Source organism: Coregonus clupeaformis, chromosome 4 (assembly GCF_020615455.1).
Source record: "Coregonus clupeaformis isolate EN_2021a chromosome 4, ASM2061545v1, whole genome shotgun sequence".
Taxonomy (NCBI): domain Eukaryota; kingdom Metazoa; phylum Chordata; class Actinopteri; order Salmoniformes; family Salmonidae; genus Coregonus; species Coregonus clupeaformis.
The window spans coordinates 19,393,166-19,413,165 of NC_059195.1; the positions used below are offsets into that span (position 1 = coordinate 19,393,166).

A 20,000-nucleotide genomic window follows, 5' to 3' on the forward strand; every position below is an offset into this window, starting at 1 on the left:
CCCTTGCCAGACACTTCTCAGATAGCCTGTTATTGTTCCCGTTATTCTTTTAGTGCTTATGTCCCAAATGGTACCCTATTCCCTACATAGTGCACTACTTTTATAGGCCCTGGTCAAAAGTAGTGCACTATGTAGGGAATAGGGTACCATTTGGGATTCAACCAGTGTTATTCTGTCCACTGCTGTTATGTTATCTATCTCTAGTGTAACATTAGTGCTCTACAAACTCTTATTAATCATGACAGGAGACAGTGGGCTCTAAACCATCTGTTGGGGTTGAACCACTGACTAATGTCCCCTTCACAGCTCCTCTCCCCTCCTCATCCCTCCCCTGAGAGACTGACTCCCTGCTCTGTTTCAAGACCTTCTCCAGCCTGCTGCACAGCTGCATGTCATGATCAACTGGATTGGTTCAGTAACTGAAACTGAGAAAATACTGCTCCTCTTCCTCTCCTCTCCTCTCCTCTCCTCTCCTCTCCTCTCCTCTCCTCTCCTCTCCTCTCCTCTCCTCTCCTCTCCTCTCCTCTCCTCTCCTCTCCGCTCCTCTCCTCTCCCCTCCTCCTCTCTTTCTCCCCTCTCTCCTCTTTCTCTTCCTCTCTCTTTCTCTCCCTCCCTACAGTCGGTACTCGCGGCGGTGGAACCGTCTGTGTCGTCGTAAGTGTCGAGCGGGGGTCAAATCCAGCGTGTTCTATTGGCTGGTGATCTTCCTGGTCTTCCTCAACACTCTAACCATCGCTTCAGAACACCATAAACAGCCTCACTGGCTCACAGAGGCCCAAGGTACTGACACAACAACACCACCTTCAGAACACCATAAACAGCCTCACAGAGGCCCAAAGTACTGACATAACAACACCACCTTCAGAACACCATAAACAGCCTCACAGAGGCCCAAAGTACTGACATAACAACACCACCTTCAGAACACCATAAACAGCCTCACAGAGGCCCAAAGTACTGACATAACAACACCACCTTCAGAACACCATAAACAGCCTCACAGAGGCCCAAAGTACTGACATAACAACACCACTCAGAACACCATAAACAGCCTCACAGAGGCCCAAAGTACTGACATAACAACACCACCTTCAGAACACCATAAACAGCCTCACAGAGGCCCAAAGTACTGACATAACAACATTCAGAACACCATAAACAGCCTCACAGAGGCCCAAGGTACTGACATAACAACACCACCTTCAGAACACCATAAACAGCCTCACAGAGGCCCAAAGTACTGACATAACAACACCACCAGAACACCATAAACAGCCTCACAGAGGCCCAAAGTACTGACACAACAACACCACCTTCAGAACACCATAAACAGCCTCACAGAGGCCCAAAGTACTGACATAACAACACCACCTTCAGAACACCATAAACAGCCTCACAGAGGCCCAAAGTACTGACATAACAACACCACCTTCAGAACACCATAAACAGCCTCACAGAGGCCCAAAGTACTGACATAACAACACCACCTTCAGAACACCATAAACAGCCTCACAGAGGCCCAAAGTACTGACATAACAACACCACCAGAACACCATAAACAGCCTCACAGAGGCCCAAAGTACTGACATAACAACACCACCTTCAGAACACCATAAACAGCCTCACAGAGACCCAAAGTACTGACACATCAACACCACCTTCAGAACACCATAAACAGCCTCACAGAGGCCCAAAGTACTGACATAACAACACCACCAGAACACCATAAACAGCCTCACAGAGACCCAAAGTACTGACATAACAACACCACCTTCAGAACACCATAAACAGCCTCACAGAGGCCCAAAGTACTGACATAACAACACCACCTTCAGAACACCATAAACAGCCTCACAGAGGCCCAAAGTACTGACATAACAACACCACCTTCAGAACACCATAAACAGCCTCACAGAGGCCCAAAGTACTGACATAACAACACCACCTTCAGAACACCATAAACAGCCTCACAGAGGCCCAAAGTACTGACATAACAACACCACCTTCAGAACACCATAAACAGCCTCACAGAGGCCCAAAGTACTGACATAACAACACCACCTTCAGAACACCATAAACAGCCTCACAGAGGCCCAAAGTACTGACATAACAACACCACCTTCAGAACACCATAAACAGCCTCACAGAGGCCCAAAGTACTGACATAACAACACCACCTTCAGAACACCATAAACAGCCTCACAGAGGCCCAAAGTACTGACATAACAACACCACCTTCAGAACACCATAAACAGCCTCACAGAGGCCCAAAGTACTGACATAACAACACCACCTTCAGAACACCATAAACAGCCTCACAGAGGCCCAAAGTACTGACATAACAACACCACCTTCAGAACACCATAAACAGCCTCACAGAGGCCCAAAGTACTGACATAACAACACCACCTCAAGTTGAAGTTCATTTTATTTCATTATCTCAGCACCATAGTGTATGTACAGTATTTTACTATAATACAATCACTTATCTTACACAACTCAATAACAGGAGTTTATTTTTCCTGACTACGACACAAAAAGTATTTGCTATCATTGGCACGTACTGAGGCCCAAGGTACAGAGACAACAACACAGAATAACATCTGTCACATCATTTACTAAAATATTCTTATTCACATACACTAGTGGAGGGAGCCATGACGGTTCAGAGACACATACACTAGTGGAGGGAGCCATGATGGTTCAGAGACACATACACTAGTGGAGGGAGCCATGATGGTTCAGAGACACATACACTAGTGGAGGGAGCCATGACGGTTCAGAGACACATACACTAGTGGAGGGAGCCATGATGGTTCAGAGACACATACACTAGTGGAGGGAGCAATGATGGTTCAGAGACACATACACTAGTGGAGGGAGCCATGACGGTTCAGAGACACATACACTAGTGGAGGGAGCCATGATGGTTCAGAGACACATACACTAGTGGAGGGAGCCATGATGGTTCAGAGACACATACACTAGTGGAGGGAGCCATTATGGTTCAGAGACACATACACTAGTGGAGGGAGCCATTATGGTTCAGAGACACATACACTAGTGGAGGGAGCCATGATGGTTCAGAGACACATACACTAGTGGAGGGAGCCATTATGGTTCAGAGACACATACACTAGTGGAGGGAGCCATGATGGTTCAGAGACACATATACTAGTGGAGGGAGCCATTATGGTTCAGAGACACATACACTAGTGGAGGGAGCAATGACGGTTCAGAGACACATACACTAGTGGAGGGAGCAATGATGGTTCAGAGACACATACACTAGTGGAGGGAGCCATTATGGTTCAGAGACACATACACTAGTGGAGGGAGCCATGATGGTTCAGAGACACATAAACTAGTGGAGGGAAACATGATGGTTCACAGACAAATACACTAGTGGAGGGAGCCATTATGGTTCAGAGACACATACACTAGTGGAGGGAGCCATGATGGTTCAGAGACACATACACTAGTGGAGGGAGCCATTATGGTTCAGAGATATGTTTGGTTTACTTCTGAACTGATGTTATTATCCTGCTTACACATTGCTCACCAACTCACATTCCTCCCAGATGTGTTGTTCAATTCTTTGTTGTATTTTCTCCTCCACTCTCCTCAGAGAAGCCAAAATATCTTCATTAAATAATTGCTGTTATTTATTTCTCTCTTCATTCTATTCACCTCTCTCCTTTATCCGATAAGCTGTTGGTTTCTACACCTCACTAATCCTAAAGTAAATGTCCAGTGAAAATCTCTCTTTTAAAAGTTAATATTCTGTTAACTCATAGCCAAATAATGTTGTTGACTCATCCTATGCTCATATTTGTAGGCAAAACATAACTTATATCTCAAACGGGCCGTTTCAAAAATGCTTGCTATAGGAGGATGAGCTGGCCAATCAGCGGTCTACTTGCATTAATAATTTGAATGACCGGTATACGCCCACACCATTCCGTTGTTGGGGTACGCCCACACCATTCCAACACAGAAAAGCTGCTTTATAACTTATAAATTATTTAATTAATTATAGGTCATATTTCATAAAAATCTGTAGACACTGGACAGTTACTTTAAGTTATATACCCTCACCACTCTCTCTCTCTGTCTCTCTCTCTCTCTCTCATTCTCCCTTTCCCTCCCTCTCACTCCCCTCTCCCTCTCTCTCTCTCTCTCTCTCTCTCTCTCTCCCTCCCTCTCACCCTCTCTCTCTCGCTCTCTCTCTCTTTCTCTCCCTCTCTCCTCAGACATAGCCAACAAGGTCCTGCTGGCATTGTTTACAGGGGAGATGCTGTTAAAGATGTACAGCCTGGGTCTGCAGGCCTACTTCGTGTCCCTGTTCAACCGCTTTGACAGCTTTGTGGTGTGTGGAGGCATCCTGGAGACCATTCTGGTCGAGACCAAGATCATGTCCCCGCTAGGCATCTCCGTGCTGCGATGCGTACGCCTGCTACGTATCTTCAAAATCACAAGGTATAGTACTGCATAGCACAGTCACTACGTATCTTCAAAATCACAAGGTATAGTACTGCATAGCACAGTCACTACGTATCTTCAAAAGCACAAGGTATAGTACTGCACAGCACAGTCACGATTACATTCAAACTAAATAAAAGACTGTGTCCCATTCTGTGGTACACATGTAAACAAAGCTAGGGGACATTTCCTAACATACGTGTCTGGATGTGTCCCCAATGGCACCCCATTCTCTATATAGTGGACTACTGTTGATCTGCTGTGGCTTTGTGAACAGTGCAATGTAAAAAATACCTTCTATCTAGCTACAGTCTACATGTTAAGCATTACTAACACGTACAGTTTCCCTCAGTCACCATCCAATGGTACTTAGTCCTCTCTCTATCACACTATCCATGTTACAATACTGTATGCGGAAGGGAAGGGAAGACATTTTTTAGGTTGAGCGGATCCATTTCATTTCACAGTCAATGCGTTTTGAATTGTGGGTAATGAAGTGTGCTAGCAGCGTTCACTAAATTCCAATAATTCAGTAATTGTAGTTTCAGTGAGTTCTACTGAGGCTGTACAGTACATTGGTGCCGCTGGCTGACTCCATCACACAACTGCTTTCTCCATGGCTGTGTCCCAAATGGTACCCTATTCCCTATATAGTGCGCTATTTTTGACCAGAGCCCATAGGTCCTCTTTCTTCTTCACTTTAAAGCCACAGGTGCAACAGGTGCCTCCCTCCCTCCCTCCTGGCCACCACTACTAATCTCAGAGCTTAGTTTTAACTCACCCTCCATGTTTACCTTACCACTGACCTCTGACCTCTAACCCCAATCCCCTGAGTGATGTCCTCAACCATCGACCCCTCTACCAGACACAAATCATCCTCCTACCTCTGGGGCCTTCCTATGTACAGCGGGGACTCTGGAGGACAGAGAGGAGAGGAGGACAGAGAGGAGGACAGAGTTAGTTGTCAACAGTGGAGGAGAGAGGAGGAGAGAGAGAGTTAGGTCAACAGTGGAGGAGAGGAGGAAAGAGAGGAGGACAGAGTTAGTTGTCAACAGTGGAGGAGAGAGGAGAGGAGGGGAGAGGGAGAGGAGGTGAGAGAGGAGGACAGAGTTAGTTGAGTCAACAGTGGAGGAGAGAGGAGAGGAGGATAGAGAGTTGAGTCAACAGTGGAGTAGACCGCAGAGGAGGAGAGAGAGATGGGAGAGGAGGAGAGGGGAGAGGAGGAGAGAGGGTAGAGGACAGAGAGTTGAGTCATCAGTGGAGTAGAGAGGAGAGGAGGAGAGAGGAGAGAGAGATGAGAGGAGAGGAGGTATTGGTATTTTATTAGGATCCCTATTAGCTGTTGCGAAAGCTGCAGCTACTCTTCCTGGGGTCCAGACAAAACATGAAGCATGACATAATACATAATATTAATAGACAAGAACAGCTCAAGGACAGAACTACATTAAAAAAAAATGTTATGCCACACGTAGCCTACATATCAATACATACACACAAACTATCTAGGTCAAGTAGGGGAGAGGCGTTGTGCCATGAGGTGTTGCTTTATCTGGGGGTTTTTTAAGCCAGGTTTGCTGTTCATTTGAGCAATATGAGATGGAAGGGAGTTCAATGCAATAATGTCTCTATATACTGTAACTGTACGCTTTCTTGAATTTGTTCTGGATTTGAGGACTATGAAAAGACCCCTGGTGGCATGTCTGGTGGGGTAAGTGTGTGTGTCAGAGCTGTGTGTAAGGTGACTATGCAAACAGGCTTTGTTTAATGCCAGTGGCACGTCATTGGTAAAAGTAGAAAAAAGTAGAGGGCCTAGAGAACTGCCCTGCGGTACACCACACCCTACATGCTTGACATTAGAGAAGCTTCCATTAAAGAAAATCCTCTGAGTTCTATTAGATAGATAGCTCTGAATCCACGATATGGCAGAGGTTGAAAAGCCATACGTTTTCTCAACAACAGTTTATGGTCAATAATATCAAAGGCTGCACTGAAATCCAAAATTACTCCCACAATCTTCTTATCATTTTTTTTCAACCAATCATCAGTCATTTGTGTCAGGGCAGTACATGTTGAGTGCTCTTCTCTATAAGCATGCTGAAAGTCTGTTGTCAATTTGTTTACAGATAAATAGCATTGTATTTGGTCCAAAGAAAATCCAACAGTTTGCTAAGAGCTGGCAGCAAGCTGATTGGTCTGCAGTTAGAACCAGTAAAGGCCGCTTTACCACTCTTGGGTGGTGTAATGACTTTTGGCTTCCCTCCAGGCCTGAGGACAAACACCTTTCTCTAGACTCAGATTAAAGATATGACAGATAGGAGTGGCCATAGAGTCAGCTACCATCCTCAGTAGCTTTCCATCTCATGTCAATGCCAGGAGGTTTGTCATTATTGATCGATAACAGTAATTTTTCCACCTGTCCCACACTAACTTTACAAAATTCAAACTTACAATGCTTTTCTTTCATTATTTTTTTTTTTATGCACGAATACGATGGCTCACTGTTCGTTGTTGGCATTTCCTGCTTAAGTTTGCCCACTTTGCCAATGAACTAATCATTAAAATAATTGGCAACATCAAATGGTTTTGTGATGAATTAGCCATCTGATTCGATGAAAGATGGAGTTGAATTTGTCGTTCTGCCCATAATTGAATTTAAAGTACGCCAAAGTGTTTTTCCATCATTCTTTATATCACTGATCTTGGCTTCATAATACAGTTTCTTCTTCTTTTTGTTGAGTTTAGTCACATCATTTCTCAATTTCCAGTCAGATGTGCAGCCAGACTTATTAGCCACTCCTTTTGCCCCGTCTCTTTCAACCGTACAGTTTTTAAATTCCTCATCAATCATGGAGCCTTATCAGTTCTAACAGTCCATTTCTTGACAGGTGCATGTTTATCAATCATTGGAAGAAGCAATTTCATAAAGTCATGAAGTGCGGTGCTCCGTATTAATCAAACTAAACATATATTTTTTTACATCATCCACATAAGTGTCACAGCAAGAACTTTTGTATGATCTGTTATACACTATTTTAGACCCAGCTTTTGGAACCTTTTTTTTTAGGGGTAGATCAGATCATAATTTCCAATCCCCCATATATATTTTTTTGTAAATATATACAGTACCAGTCAAAAATTTGGACACACCTACTCATTCAGGGGTTTTTCTTTATTTTTACTATTTTTTACATTGTAGAATAATAGTGAAGACATCAAAACTATGAAATAACACATATGGAATCATGTAGTAACAAAAAAAGTGTTAAACAAATCAAAATCTATTTTATATTTGAGATTCTTCAAAGGAGCCACCCTTTGCCTTGATGACAGCATTGCACACTCTTGGCATTCTCTCAACCAGCTTCATGAGGTAGTCACAGGGTATACAGAAGATAGCCCTAATTGGTAAAATACCAAGTCCATATTATGGCAAGAACAGCTCAAAAAAGCAAAAAGGACAGGTGGACTCCAATCAAGTTGTAGAAACATCTCAAGGATGATCAATGGAAATAGGATGCACTTGAGCTCAATTTCGAGTCTCATAGCAAAGGGTCTGAATACTTATGTAAGTAAGGTATTTATGTTTTTTTATTTTTAATACATTTGCCAACATTTCTAAAAACCTGTTTTCGATTTGTCATTATGGGGTATTGTGTGTAGATTGATGAGGGGGGGAAATCATTTAATCCCTTCTAGAATAAGGCTTTAAGCATCAGTTGTCAGAGCACCTTACCGATCACTGCACCTGTACACAGCCCATCTGAAATTAGCCCACTCAACTACCTCATCCCCATAATGTTATTTATTTTCCTCTTTTGCACCCCAGTATCTCTATTTGCACATAATCTCTTGCACATCTAGCATACCAGTGTTAATACTAATTGTAATTATTTTGCACTATAGCCTATTTATTGCCTTACCTCCATAACTTGCTACATTTGCACACACTGTATATATATTTTCTGTTGTATTTTTTGACTTTATGTTTTTTTACCCCATATGTAACTCTGTGTTGTTGTTTTTATCGCACTGCTTTGCTTCATCTTGGCCAGGTCGCAGTAGTAAATGAGAACTTGTTCTCAACTGGCTTACCTGGTTAAATAAAGGTGGGAAAAAAAAAAAAAAAAAAAACGTAACAAAATGTGGAAAAAGGGAAGGGGTCTGAATACTTTCCGAATGCACTGTATGTAAAAAAGCTTTTGGAACCTTGGTTCTCCTAGATATAGCCACTATATTTGGATCACTGCATCCAATGGCTACGGATACAGCTTTAGAACAGAGTTCTACAGCATTAGTAAAAATGTGATCAATGCATGTGGATGATCTTGTTCCTGTAGTGTTTGTAAACACCCTGGTAGGTTGATTTAATAACCTGAACCAGATTACAGGCACTGGTTACAGTGAGACGCTTCCTCTTGAGCGGACAGCTTGATGAAAACCAGTCAATATTCAGATCCCCAAGAAAGTAGACCTCTCTGTTTACATCACATTCACTATCAAGCATTTCGCACACATTATTTAGATACTGACTGTTAACACTTGGTGGCTTATAGCAACACCCCTAAAGAATAGGCTTAAGAACCTGCAGCCACAGTACTTCAGTAACACTTGCCATGAGATCTTCTCTAATCATTACTGGGATATGGCTCTGAATATATATATATATATAGCAACGCCTCCCCCATAAGTATCCCTGTCTCTTCTATAGATGTTATATCCTAGTATTGCTACTGCTGTATCATCAAAGGAATTATCGAAGTCTCAGAAATGGCTAATATATGAATGTTGTCTGATGTTAGCAAGTAGCTTCTCAGAGATAATATGGAAAAGAACAAACAAAGCAAGAGAAAAAAAAACCCATACATTTAGCGGTCCATTAATCAGTTGGCGTGTGTATGTGTGCTGTGGGGTTACAGCTACGAACCCAAAGACTTGGCTCTCTCATCCCTTCCAGGCTTTGGGGAGGGAGGGTGGACAATGAGCCTGTCTTCATGGCCGGGATAAGTTATTTTCTTTTCTGGCGCACAGCTTCAGGATAGTCCTTGTTGAGGAAGATGTACGCTCCCCTCAATTTTATTGGCTCTTTCCAGAACCGCTACCTGGTCCTTGAACCTCAATAACTTTTAATACTATCGGCCTGGGCCTGTGTGTGTGTGTGTGTGTAAATGTGCATGTGTGTGTGTGTGTCAGTTTATCAGAAGATCCACAAGACCCACAAGTCTCCTAGCCAATCCCCTGGGAGGACAGGTGACTGGCTGCCTGGCTGGCTGCTGAACGGCCTGTCAGGCAGAGTTGCTATCCAGTGGAGGGGAAATTACACTCTGTCCCTCTGCCTGACAGACACACACACACACACACACACACACACACACACACACACACACACACACTCTCCCCCCTCAAACCAATCCCACCACCCAGCTCCTTGACTGTGCTCCCTGTGTTGGTGGGTGTCTGAATGTAATGGGATATTTAAACAGGAGCATGCTCAACCTCTGCAGGGTGTACAGCGCTCAGTCAGAGGAGAGGCTGACACACCTCTCAGAGTCACCAAAGGTACTGGACTATACTGGCCTCAAGTCAAGTCAAAATCATTGTGAAACAATTGTGGGCGGCTGAGCGCTGGACAAAAAAGTTTTTTCGATGGAGATTCTCCATTGAGCTTGCTTTTTTAGTCCAGGACTAAACTTAATATGTGTCTGGGAAACCGTCCATCATTTGCAAATAAATTCATTAAAAATCCTACAATGTGATTTTCTGGAATTTCTTTTCTCATTTTGTCTGTCATAGTTGATGTGTACCTATGATGAAAATTACAGGCCTCTCTCATCTTTTTAAGTGGGAGAACTTGCACAATTGGTGGCTGACTAAATACTTTTTTTCCCCACTGTACTTGTGTTTGTGTCCATGTGTGTTTTCCTAGTCACTGTCTGGTCTCTTCTCTCTAGTCACTGTCTGGTCTCTTCTCTCTAGTCACCGTCTGGTCTCTTCTCTCTAGTCACTGTCTGGTCTCTTCTCTCTAGTCACTGTCTGGTCTCTTCTCTCTAGTCACTGTCTGGTCTCTTCTCTCTAGTCACTGTCTGGTCTCTTCTCTCTAGTCACTGTCTGGTCTCTTCTCTCTAGTCACTGTCTGGTCTCTTCTCTCTAGTCACTGTCTGGTCTCTTCTCTCTAGTCACTGTCTGGTCTCTTCTCTCTAGTCACTGTCTGGTCTCTTCTCTCTAGTCACTGTCTGGTCTCTTCTCTCTAGTCACTGTCTGGTCTCTTCTCTCTAGTCACTGTCTGGTCTCTTCTCTCTAGTCACTGTCTGGTCTCTTCTCTCTAGTCACTGTCTGGTCTCTTCTCTCTAGTCACTGTCTGGTCTCTTCTCTCTAGTCACTGTCTGGTCTCTTCTCTCTAGTCACTGTCTGGTCTCTTCTCTCTAGTCACTGTCTGGTCTCTTCTCTCTAGTCACTGTCTGGTCTCTTCTCTCTAGTCACTGTCTGGTCTCTTCTCTCTAGTCACTGTCTGGTCTCTTCTCTCTAGTCACTGTCTGGTCTCTTCTCTCTAGTCACTGTCTGGTCTCTTCTCTCTAGTCACTGTCTGGTCTCTTCTCTCTAGTCACTGTCTGGTCTCTTCTCTCTAGTCACTGTCTGGTCTCTTCTCTCTAGTCGTCTGGTCTCTTCTCTCTAGTCACTGTCTGGTCTCTTCTCTCTAGTCACTGTCTGGTCTCTTCTCTCTAGTCACTGTCTGGTCTCTTCTCTCTAGTCACTGTCTGGTCTCTTCTCTCTAGTCACTGTCTGGTCTCTTCTCTCTAGTCACTGTCTGGTCTCTTCTCTCTAGTCACTGTCTGGTCTCTTCTCTCTAGTCACTGTCTGGTCTCTTCTCTCTAGTCACTGTCTGGTCTCTTCTCTCTAGTCACTGTCTGGTCTCTTCTCTCTAGTCACTGTCTGGTCTCTTCTCTCTAGTCACTGTCTGGTCTCTTCTCTCTAGTCACTGTCTGGTCTCTTCTCTCTAGTCACTGTCTGGTCTCTTCTCTCTAGTCACTGTCTGGTCTCTTCTCTCTAGTCACTGTCTGGTCTCTTCTCTCTAGTCACTGTCTGGTCTCTTCTCTCTAGTCACTGTCTGGTCTCTTCTCTCTAGTCACTGTCTGGTCTCTTCTCTCTAGTCACTGTCTGGTCTCTTCTCTCTAGTCACTGTCTGGTCTCTTCTCTCTAGTCACTGTCTGGTCTCTTCTCTCTAGTCACTGTCTGGTCTCTTCTCTCTAGTCACTGTCTGGTCTCTTCTCTCTAGTCACTGTCTGGTCTCTTCTCTCTAGTCACTGTCTGGTCTCTTCTCTCTCTCCTCAGTGATTGTCCAATGGCCTGTTGTATTCCCTGTAACCAGCGGGAGTGAGTCTCTTCGTTCCATTCTCTGTCCCTCTCTCTCCGCACCCTGTCAGCATGAGCCTGTGACTGTCTGAATGTTGGCCTGCTACACTGAAACGCCCTGTGGTCCAGAGGAGGCTGGTGGCTCTTCAAATCGGACGACGGGCTCATAATAATGTCTGGAATGGAATGAATGGAACGGTATCAATCACGTGGTTTCCATGTTTTTGATAGCACTCCATTGATTCCATTCCAGCCATTAATATGAGCCGTCCTCCCCTCACCAGCCTCCTCTGCTATGGTCCCACTACAGTTCTCCTACATACTGTACCACTCCATCCAGTCACTGCTCTTCTCCAAGCCTGGGAGGTCCCTCAGTCTAATCAAAAGCCTGCTCAGTCCGATACAATACTACACCAGCACTCAGCCCACACACAGTGTGCATCGTGTTTTTGCGTGCTCAAGTTCACTCGTTGAAGCGGAATGGATGGAAGTTAGCTAATGCCTTGATTCAGTGCTACCTCAGCTCTCACCGGAAGTGTTGCTCTCTGTCACTAGAAACCCTCAGTGAAGCCAGGACGAGTGAAGCTACCATGGCCTATTTTATCACAGGGGGAATAAGAGCACTGGCCCTTTAGTAACATGACACGGTACAAAACGGTCTCTGAACAGAACTCGGAGCCACAGACAGGACCACAATCCAGTGCTAGAGCCCTCTCTCTCACCTGCTGACTCCTGGGTATTGTAGTCAATGGTAGTAACTGTGACAGCTCTGTGGATTGAGCGCCAGTGTAGTCATTGCCCCGCGGTCTCTTGGGTAATGTAGTTTGGATGCTGACTCCTGTCTCTATCTCACTCTCTCTCTCTCTCTCTCTCTCTCTCTCTCTCTCTCTCTCTCTCTCTCTCTCTCTCTCTCTCTCTCTCTCTCTCTCTCTCTCTCTCTCTCTCTCTCTCTCTCTCTCTCTCTCTCTCTCTCTCTCTCTCTCTCTCTCCCTCTCTCTCTATCCCTCCATTGTGTCTTTTTCTCAGGTATTGGAACTCTCTGAGTAACCTGGTGGCGTCGCTGCTGAACTCTGTCCGCTCCATCGCCTCCCTGTTACTGCTCCTCTTCCTCTTCATCATCATCTTCAGCCTGCTCGGCATGCAGCTCTTCGGAGGCAAGTTCAATTTCGACGAGACGCGCCGGTCAACCTTCGACAACTTCCCCCAGTCGCTACTCACCGTCTTTCAGGTAGGGAGAGAAGGGAGAATGATGGAGAATCTGTTCGGTTCTATTATGTTCTATTGTAGTCTATTATATTCTATTATACTATACTCTACTCTATTATACTCTAGTCTACTCTATTATACTCTACTCTACTCTATTATACTCTAGTCTACTCTACTCTATTATACTCTAGTCTACTCTACTGTACTCTATTATACTCTACATTTACATTTAAGTCATTTAGCAGACACTCTTATCCAGAGAAACTTAAAAATTCTAGTCTACTCTACTCTATTATACTCTAGTCTACTCTATTATACTCTAGTCTACTGAACTCTATTATAGTCTAGTCCACTCTACTCTATTATAGTCTACTCTACTGTACTCTATTATACTATAGTCTACTGTACTCTATTATAGTCTAGTCTACTCCACCCTATTATACTCTAGTCTGGTCTACTGTACTCTATTATACTCTAGTCTACTGTACTCTATTATACTCTAGTCTACTGTACTGTACTCTAGTCTACTCTACTGTACTTTATTATACTCTACTCTAGTCTACTCTACTGTACTTTATTATACTCTACTATATTCTACTCTACTGTACTCTATTATACTCTACTCTAGTCTACTGTACTCTATTATACTATAGTCTACTGTACTCTATTATACTCTACTATAGTCTACTGTACTCTATTATACTCTAGTCTACTGTACTCTATTATACTCTACTATAGTCTACTCTACTGTACTCTATTATACTCTACTATAGTCTGCTCTACTGTACTCTATTATACTCTACTCTACTCTACTCTACTCTACTGTACTCTATTATACTCTAGTCTACTCTAGTCTACTCTATTATACTCTAGTCTACTCTACTGTACTCTATTATACTCTACTATAGTCTACTCTACTGTACTCTAGTCTACTCTACTGTACTTTATTATACTCTACTATATTCGACTCTACGTTACTCTATTATACTCTACTATAGTCTACTGTACTCTATTATACTCTACTATAGTCTACTCTACTGTACTCTATTATACTCTACTATAGTCTACTCTACTGTACTCTATTATACTCTACTCTACTGTACTCTATTATACTCTACTATAATCTACTCTACTGTACTCTATTATACTCTACTATAGTCTGCTCTACTGTACTCTATTATACTCTACTCTACTCCACTCTACTCTATTCTCAAGGTCTATTCATTTGAGTAACTGTAACTTTGTTGTTGTCTGTGGTGCAATAGTTATTCAAGTTGTAGTTTTGCTCCTCCATCTGTTGTCCCTGTCTGTGTGTTCTCAGATCCTGACAGGTGAGGACTGGAACTCAGTGATGTATGATGGCATCATGGCCTACGGAGGGCCGTCCTTCCCAGGGATGCTGGTCTGCATCTACTTCATCATCCTCTTCATATGTGGAAACTGTATCCTTTTAAAGAACAGGCCAGATGTGTGTAGTTAGGGCCGTCACACTGACGGAGGACATGATGCTTTAAATGCAGACCGATAAGCTGTCAATCATGTGACACATCAGCTGATATTGATAGCCTAACAGAGGTATTCCAATGAACTATCTCAAATGTTTCCGCAATGACTAGTAGTAGCCTGGAATCCAAACGATATGAGGTAAAACAGAGTGATATTTAGTTTGGATTCCAGGCTACTCAAGTATCAGGGTTGGTTGTTTGTTGTCAACTCAACTCATCACCCAGGTGTAATGTTCTCCACAACAAAGAACGTTCATTGTGAGTGATCAGCCGGCAATTGACAGTTCATTGTAATCCCTTTTGTTTGCTAGCTGAAGCCCTTTTCCTCTGTGTCCATACTTCCTTGACTCCACCTCCCTGACCAGATATCCTCCTGAATGTCTTCTTGGCCATCGCTGTGGACAACCTGGCTGATGCTGAGAGTCTGACGTCAGCACAGAAAGAGGAGGAGGAGGAGAAGGAGAGGAAGAAGCTGGCCAGGTAATTTGTATGATGTGTGTGTCTGTGTCTGTCTGTCTGTGTGTGTGTGTGTGTGTGTGTGTGTATATGTGTGTGTGTGTGTGTGTGTGTACATGCATCCACATCCATTCAAGTGTGTATGTCTGAGTGGTTTTTCTCCATTCTGACACAGAATGGCCAGTCCGGAGAAACGTCATGTCAACGAAAAGCCCCCGATGATTGAGACAGAAGAAAAGAAGGAGGAGAAGATTGAGCTGAAGTCCATCACCTCAGACGGAGAGACAACCAATGCCACCAAGGTATGTCTCAGACACACCTGTCCTCGTTAGATACACCTGTCCTCGTTAGATACACATGTCCTCGTTAAGATACACCTGTCCTCGTTAGATACACCTGTCCTCATTAGATACACATGTCCTCGTTAGATACACATGTCCTCGTTAAGATACACCTGTCCTCGTTAGATACACCTGTCCTCATTAGATACACCTGTCCTCATTACATACACCTGTCCTCGTTAGATACACATGTCCTCGTTAAGATACACCTGTCCTCGTTAGATACACCTGTCCTCATTAGATACACCTGTCCTCATTACATACACCTGTCCTCGTTAGATACACCTGTCCTCATTACATACACCTGTCCTCGTTAGTTACACCTGTCCTCATTACATACACCTGTCCTCGTTAGAAACACCTGTCCTCGTTAGACACATCTGTCCTCGTTAGATACACCTGTCCTCATTACATACACCTGTCCTCGTTAGACACACCTGTCCTCGTTAGATACACCTGTCCTCGTTAGATAAACCTGTACTCGTTAGACACACCTGTCCTCGTTAGATACACCTGTCCTCGTTAGACCAACCTGTCCTCGTTAGATACACCTGTCCTCGTTAGACCAACCTGTCCTCGTTAGATACACCTGTCCTCGTTAGACACACCTTTCCTCGTTAGACACACCTGTCCTCGTTAGACCAACCTGTCCTCGTTAGATACACCTGTACTCGTTAGACATACCTGTCCTCGTTAGACACACCTGTCCTCATTAGATACACCTGTACTCGTTAGACACACCTGTCCTCGTTAGACACACCTGTCCTCGTTAGACACACCTGTCCTCGTTAGATACACCTGTCCTCGTTAGATAAACCTGTACTCGTTAGACACACCTGTCCTCGTTAGACACACCTGTCCTCGTTAGATGAACCTGTACTCGTTAGACACACCTGTCCTCGTTAGACACACCTGTCCTCGTTAGACACACCTGTCCTCGTTAGATACACCTGTCCTCGTTAGATAAACCTGTACTCGTTAGACACACCTGTCCTCGTTAGACACACCTGTCCTCGTTAGATGAACCTGTACTCGTTAGACACACCTGTCCTCGTTAGATGAACCTGTCCTCGTTAGACACACCTGTCCTCGTTAGATGAACCTGTACTCGTTAGACACACCTGTCCTCGTTAGACACACCTGTCCTCGTTAGACACACCTGTCCTCGTTAGACACACCTGTCCTCGTTAGATACACCTGTCCTCGTTAGACACACCTGTCCTCGTTAGATACACCTGTCATCCTGACATACACACACCTGACTGGAGACACCAGTTCCTCCAAGTTGTAATCTAATATTATCTAGTCAAGTCAATACTTCACATTACAGATTCAACAACATCAAATATGTTTGGTTTAGTTAGCATCAGTCTAATTCTTGATCTTGATCGTCTGTGAAAACACCAGATGATGTGTCCACTATCACTAAGTGGTGTGGAGTTCTGTCCATATTGAGTCTGATGTGTAACTGTGTTACTGTGTATTGACAGATCAACATTGATGAGTACCAAGTAGATGGGAATGAAGATAAGAATCCGTATCCAGCGAATGATTTTCCAGGTACCACTGTACCGGTGTTAAAAAGTAAGCCTGACCTTTCTAAGGGGTGAACCACACCAGACAACAAGCAGGAGCAGAGGACCAAAACACAACTCAAACCATTAAGAGACTTCCCAACTCAAATCAGGACATTCAGAACATTACGTTATTCTGGTTCTCTCTCTCTTTTGTCTGCTGTGCTTTGCCTGTGATGATCTTAGAATGTTGTGTGAGGGGGTGTGTTGATGTTAGAATGTTGTGTGAGGGGGTGTGTTGATGTTATAATGTTGTGTGAGGGGTGTGATGATCTTAGAATGTTGTGTGAGGGGGTGTGTTGATGTTAGAATGTTGTGTGAGGGGGTGTGTTGATGTTAGAATGTTGTGTGAGGGGTGTGTTGATGTTAGAATGTTGTGTGAGGGGGTGTGTTGATGTTAGAATATTGTGTGAGGGGTGTGTTGATGTTAGAATGTTGTGTGAGGGGTGTATGGGTGTGTTGATGTTAGAATGTTGTGTGAAGGGTGGGTTGATGTTAGAATGTTGTGTGAGGGGTGTATGGGTGTGTTGATGTTAGAATGTTGTGTGAGGGGGTGTATGGGTGTGTTGATGTTAGAATGTTGTGTGAGGGGTGTATGGGTGTGTTGATGTTAGAATGTTGTGTGAGGGGGTGTGTTGATGTTAGAATGTTGTGTGAGGGGGTGTGTTGATGTTAGAATGTTGTGTGAGGGGTGTGTTGATGTTAGAATGTTGTGTGAGGGGTGTGTTGATGTTAGAATGTTGTGTGAGGGGTGTATGGGTGTGTTGATGTTAGAATGTTGTGTGAGGGGGTGTGTTGATGTTAGAATGTTGTGTGAGGGGTGTATGGGTGTGTTGATGTTAGAATGTTGTGTGAGGGGGTGTGTTGATGTTAGAATGTTGTGTGAGGGGTGTATGGGTGTGTTGATGTTAGAATGTTGTGTGAGGGGGTGTGTTGATGTTAGAATGTTGTGTGAGGGGGTGTGTTGATGTTAGAATGTTGTGTGAGGGGGTGTGTTGATGTTAGAATGTTGTGTGAGGGGGTGTGTTGATGTTAGAATGTTGTGTGAGGGGTGTGTTGATGTTAGAATGTTGTGTGAGGGGTGTGTTGATGTTAGAATGTTGTGTGAGGGGTGTGTTGATGTTAGAATGTTGTGTGAGGGGTGTGTTGATGTTAGAATGTTGTGTGAGGGGTGTGTTGATGTTAGAATGTTGTGTGAGGGGGTGTGTTGATGTTAGAATGTTGTGTGAGGGGGTGTGTTGATGTTAGAATGTTGTGTGAGGGGTGTGTTGATGTTAGAATGTTGTGTGAGGGGTGTGTTGATGTTAGAATGTTGTGTGAGGGGTGTGTTGATGTTAGAATGTTGTGTGAGGGGTGTGTTGATGTTAGAATGTTGTGTGAGGGGTGTATGGGTGTGTTGATGTTAGAATGTTGTGTGAGGGGTGTGTTGATGTTAGAATGTTGTGTGAGGGGTGTGTTGATGTTAGAATGCTGTGTGAGGGGTGTGTTGATGTTAGAATGTTGTGTGAGTGGGTGTGTTGATGTTAGAATGCTGTGTGAGGGGGTGTGTTGATGTTAGAATGCTGTGTGAGGGGTGTGTTGATGTTAGAATGCTGTGTGAGGGGTGTATGGGTGTGTTGATGTTAGAATGCTGTGTGAGGGGTGTATGGGTGTGTTGATGTTAGAATGTTGTGTGAGGGGGTGTGTTGATGTTAGAATGCTGTGTGAGGGGGTGTGTTGATGTTAGAATGCTGTGTGAGGGGTGTATGGGTGTGTTGATGTTAGAATGCTGTGTGAGGGGTGTATGGGTGTGTTGATGTTAGTGTGTACTGTTGCCTTACTTCAAATTAATCCAGGTGTCCAGGTTTGTAGATAAAGGAACACGTTTAAATTCATATGGCTTTTAACTTTTTTTTTACTGATGAATTGTGGGTAATTGTTATAGTATGGGGTAACTACATCAACAAACTGAAATAACTATACCAGCTTCATTTATAAAGGTTTACAGCTCATTAAACTATTTCTCAACATAACTGACCAACTCCTTCATCTCTAACACTTTCTCTCTCTCCTCTCCTCTCTTCCTTTACTCTTCTCCTCCTGTCCTCCCCCTTTCTCTCCTGCGTGGCCCTTGTAGGAGAGGATGAGGAGGAGCCTGAGATGCCGGTGGGCCCCCGGCCGCGGCCCCTGTCTGACATTCAGCTGAAGGAGAAGGCTGTTCCCATGCCTGAGGCCAGGGCCTTCTTCATCTTCAGCAACACCAACAAGTAAGAGACAGCTCACCCACACACACACTGAGAGAAGCACGCAAAAGTGGAGACAATGAGAGGGGTCCCTAAACACACGTCCCATCTGTCTGATGTCTGTCTCATGTCTGATGTCCCGTGTGGCTCACTTGGTAGAGCATGGCACTTGCAACGCCAGGGTTGTGGGTTCGATTCCCACGGGGGACCAGTATGAAAATGTATGCACTCACTACTGTAAGTGGCTGTGGATAAGAGCGTCTGCTAAATGACTAAAATGTAAAATGTCTGTCTGATGCCTGTGGAAATATGATTAGGGCTCTCTCTGTGTCCTAGTCTATCTAGATCTCAAATCTATCTATCTATTGATCACTATTTTTTCTCCCTCCCTCTCCCCAGGTTCAGGGTTCTGTGCCATAAGATGGTGAACCACAACATTTTCACCAACCTCATCCTGTTCTTCATTCTACTGAGCAGTATCTCTCTGGCGGCAGAGGACCCTGTCAGGAACGACTCCTTCAGGAACCAGGTGTGTGTTTATGTCTTATGCATGCACACACACACACACACAAACACACACACACACACTGCCTGAGTTAAACAGCCTTTAGGGGTGTGTGTGTGTGTGTGTGTGTGTGTGTGTGTGTGTGTGTGTGTGTGTGTGTGTGTGTGTGTGTGTGTGTGTGTGTGTGTGTGTGTGTGTGTGTGTGTGTGTGTGTGTGTGTGTGTGTGTGTGTGTGAGAGAGAGAGAGAGAGAGAGAGAGAGAGAGAGAGTATGGAAGTTAGTGAGTATGTGTTTGCATGCATGAATGTGTACGTGTGTCCGTGCCTCTGTGTGTGTGTGTGTGTGTGTACGTGTGTCCGTGC

At 44.2% G+C, this 20,000-nt stretch overlaps 1 protein-coding gene across 2 annotated transcripts in view; it reads left to right on the top strand.

Annotated features, from left to right (window-relative positions):
* Positions 1–20,000, top strand: part of cacna1c (calcium channel, voltage-dependent, L type, alpha 1C subunit) — a 106,583-nt gene that overhangs the window by 52,154 nt on the left and 34,429 nt on the right. The window contains exons 8-16 of one of the 2 annotated variants that reach the window (XM_045210476.1): positions 620–780; positions 4,254–4,479; positions 12,856–13,057; positions 14,357–14,477; positions 14,906–15,020; positions 15,172–15,298; positions 16,828–16,921; positions 19,028–19,157; positions 19,533–19,662. In XM_045210476.1, the coding sequence (XP_045066411.1) occupies positions 620–780; positions 4,254–4,479; positions 12,856–13,057; positions 14,357–14,477; positions 14,906–15,020; positions 15,172–15,298; positions 16,828–16,921; positions 19,028–19,157; positions 19,533–19,662 (1,306 nt within the window). Of the gene's footprint in view, positions 1–619; positions 781–4,253; positions 4,480–4,510; positions 4,527–12,855; positions 13,058–14,356; positions 14,478–14,905; positions 15,021–15,171; positions 15,299–16,827; positions 16,922–19,027; positions 19,158–19,532; positions 19,663–20,000 lie in introns of those variants that run through there. The other variant, XM_045210480.1, reaches the window with a different exon arrangement.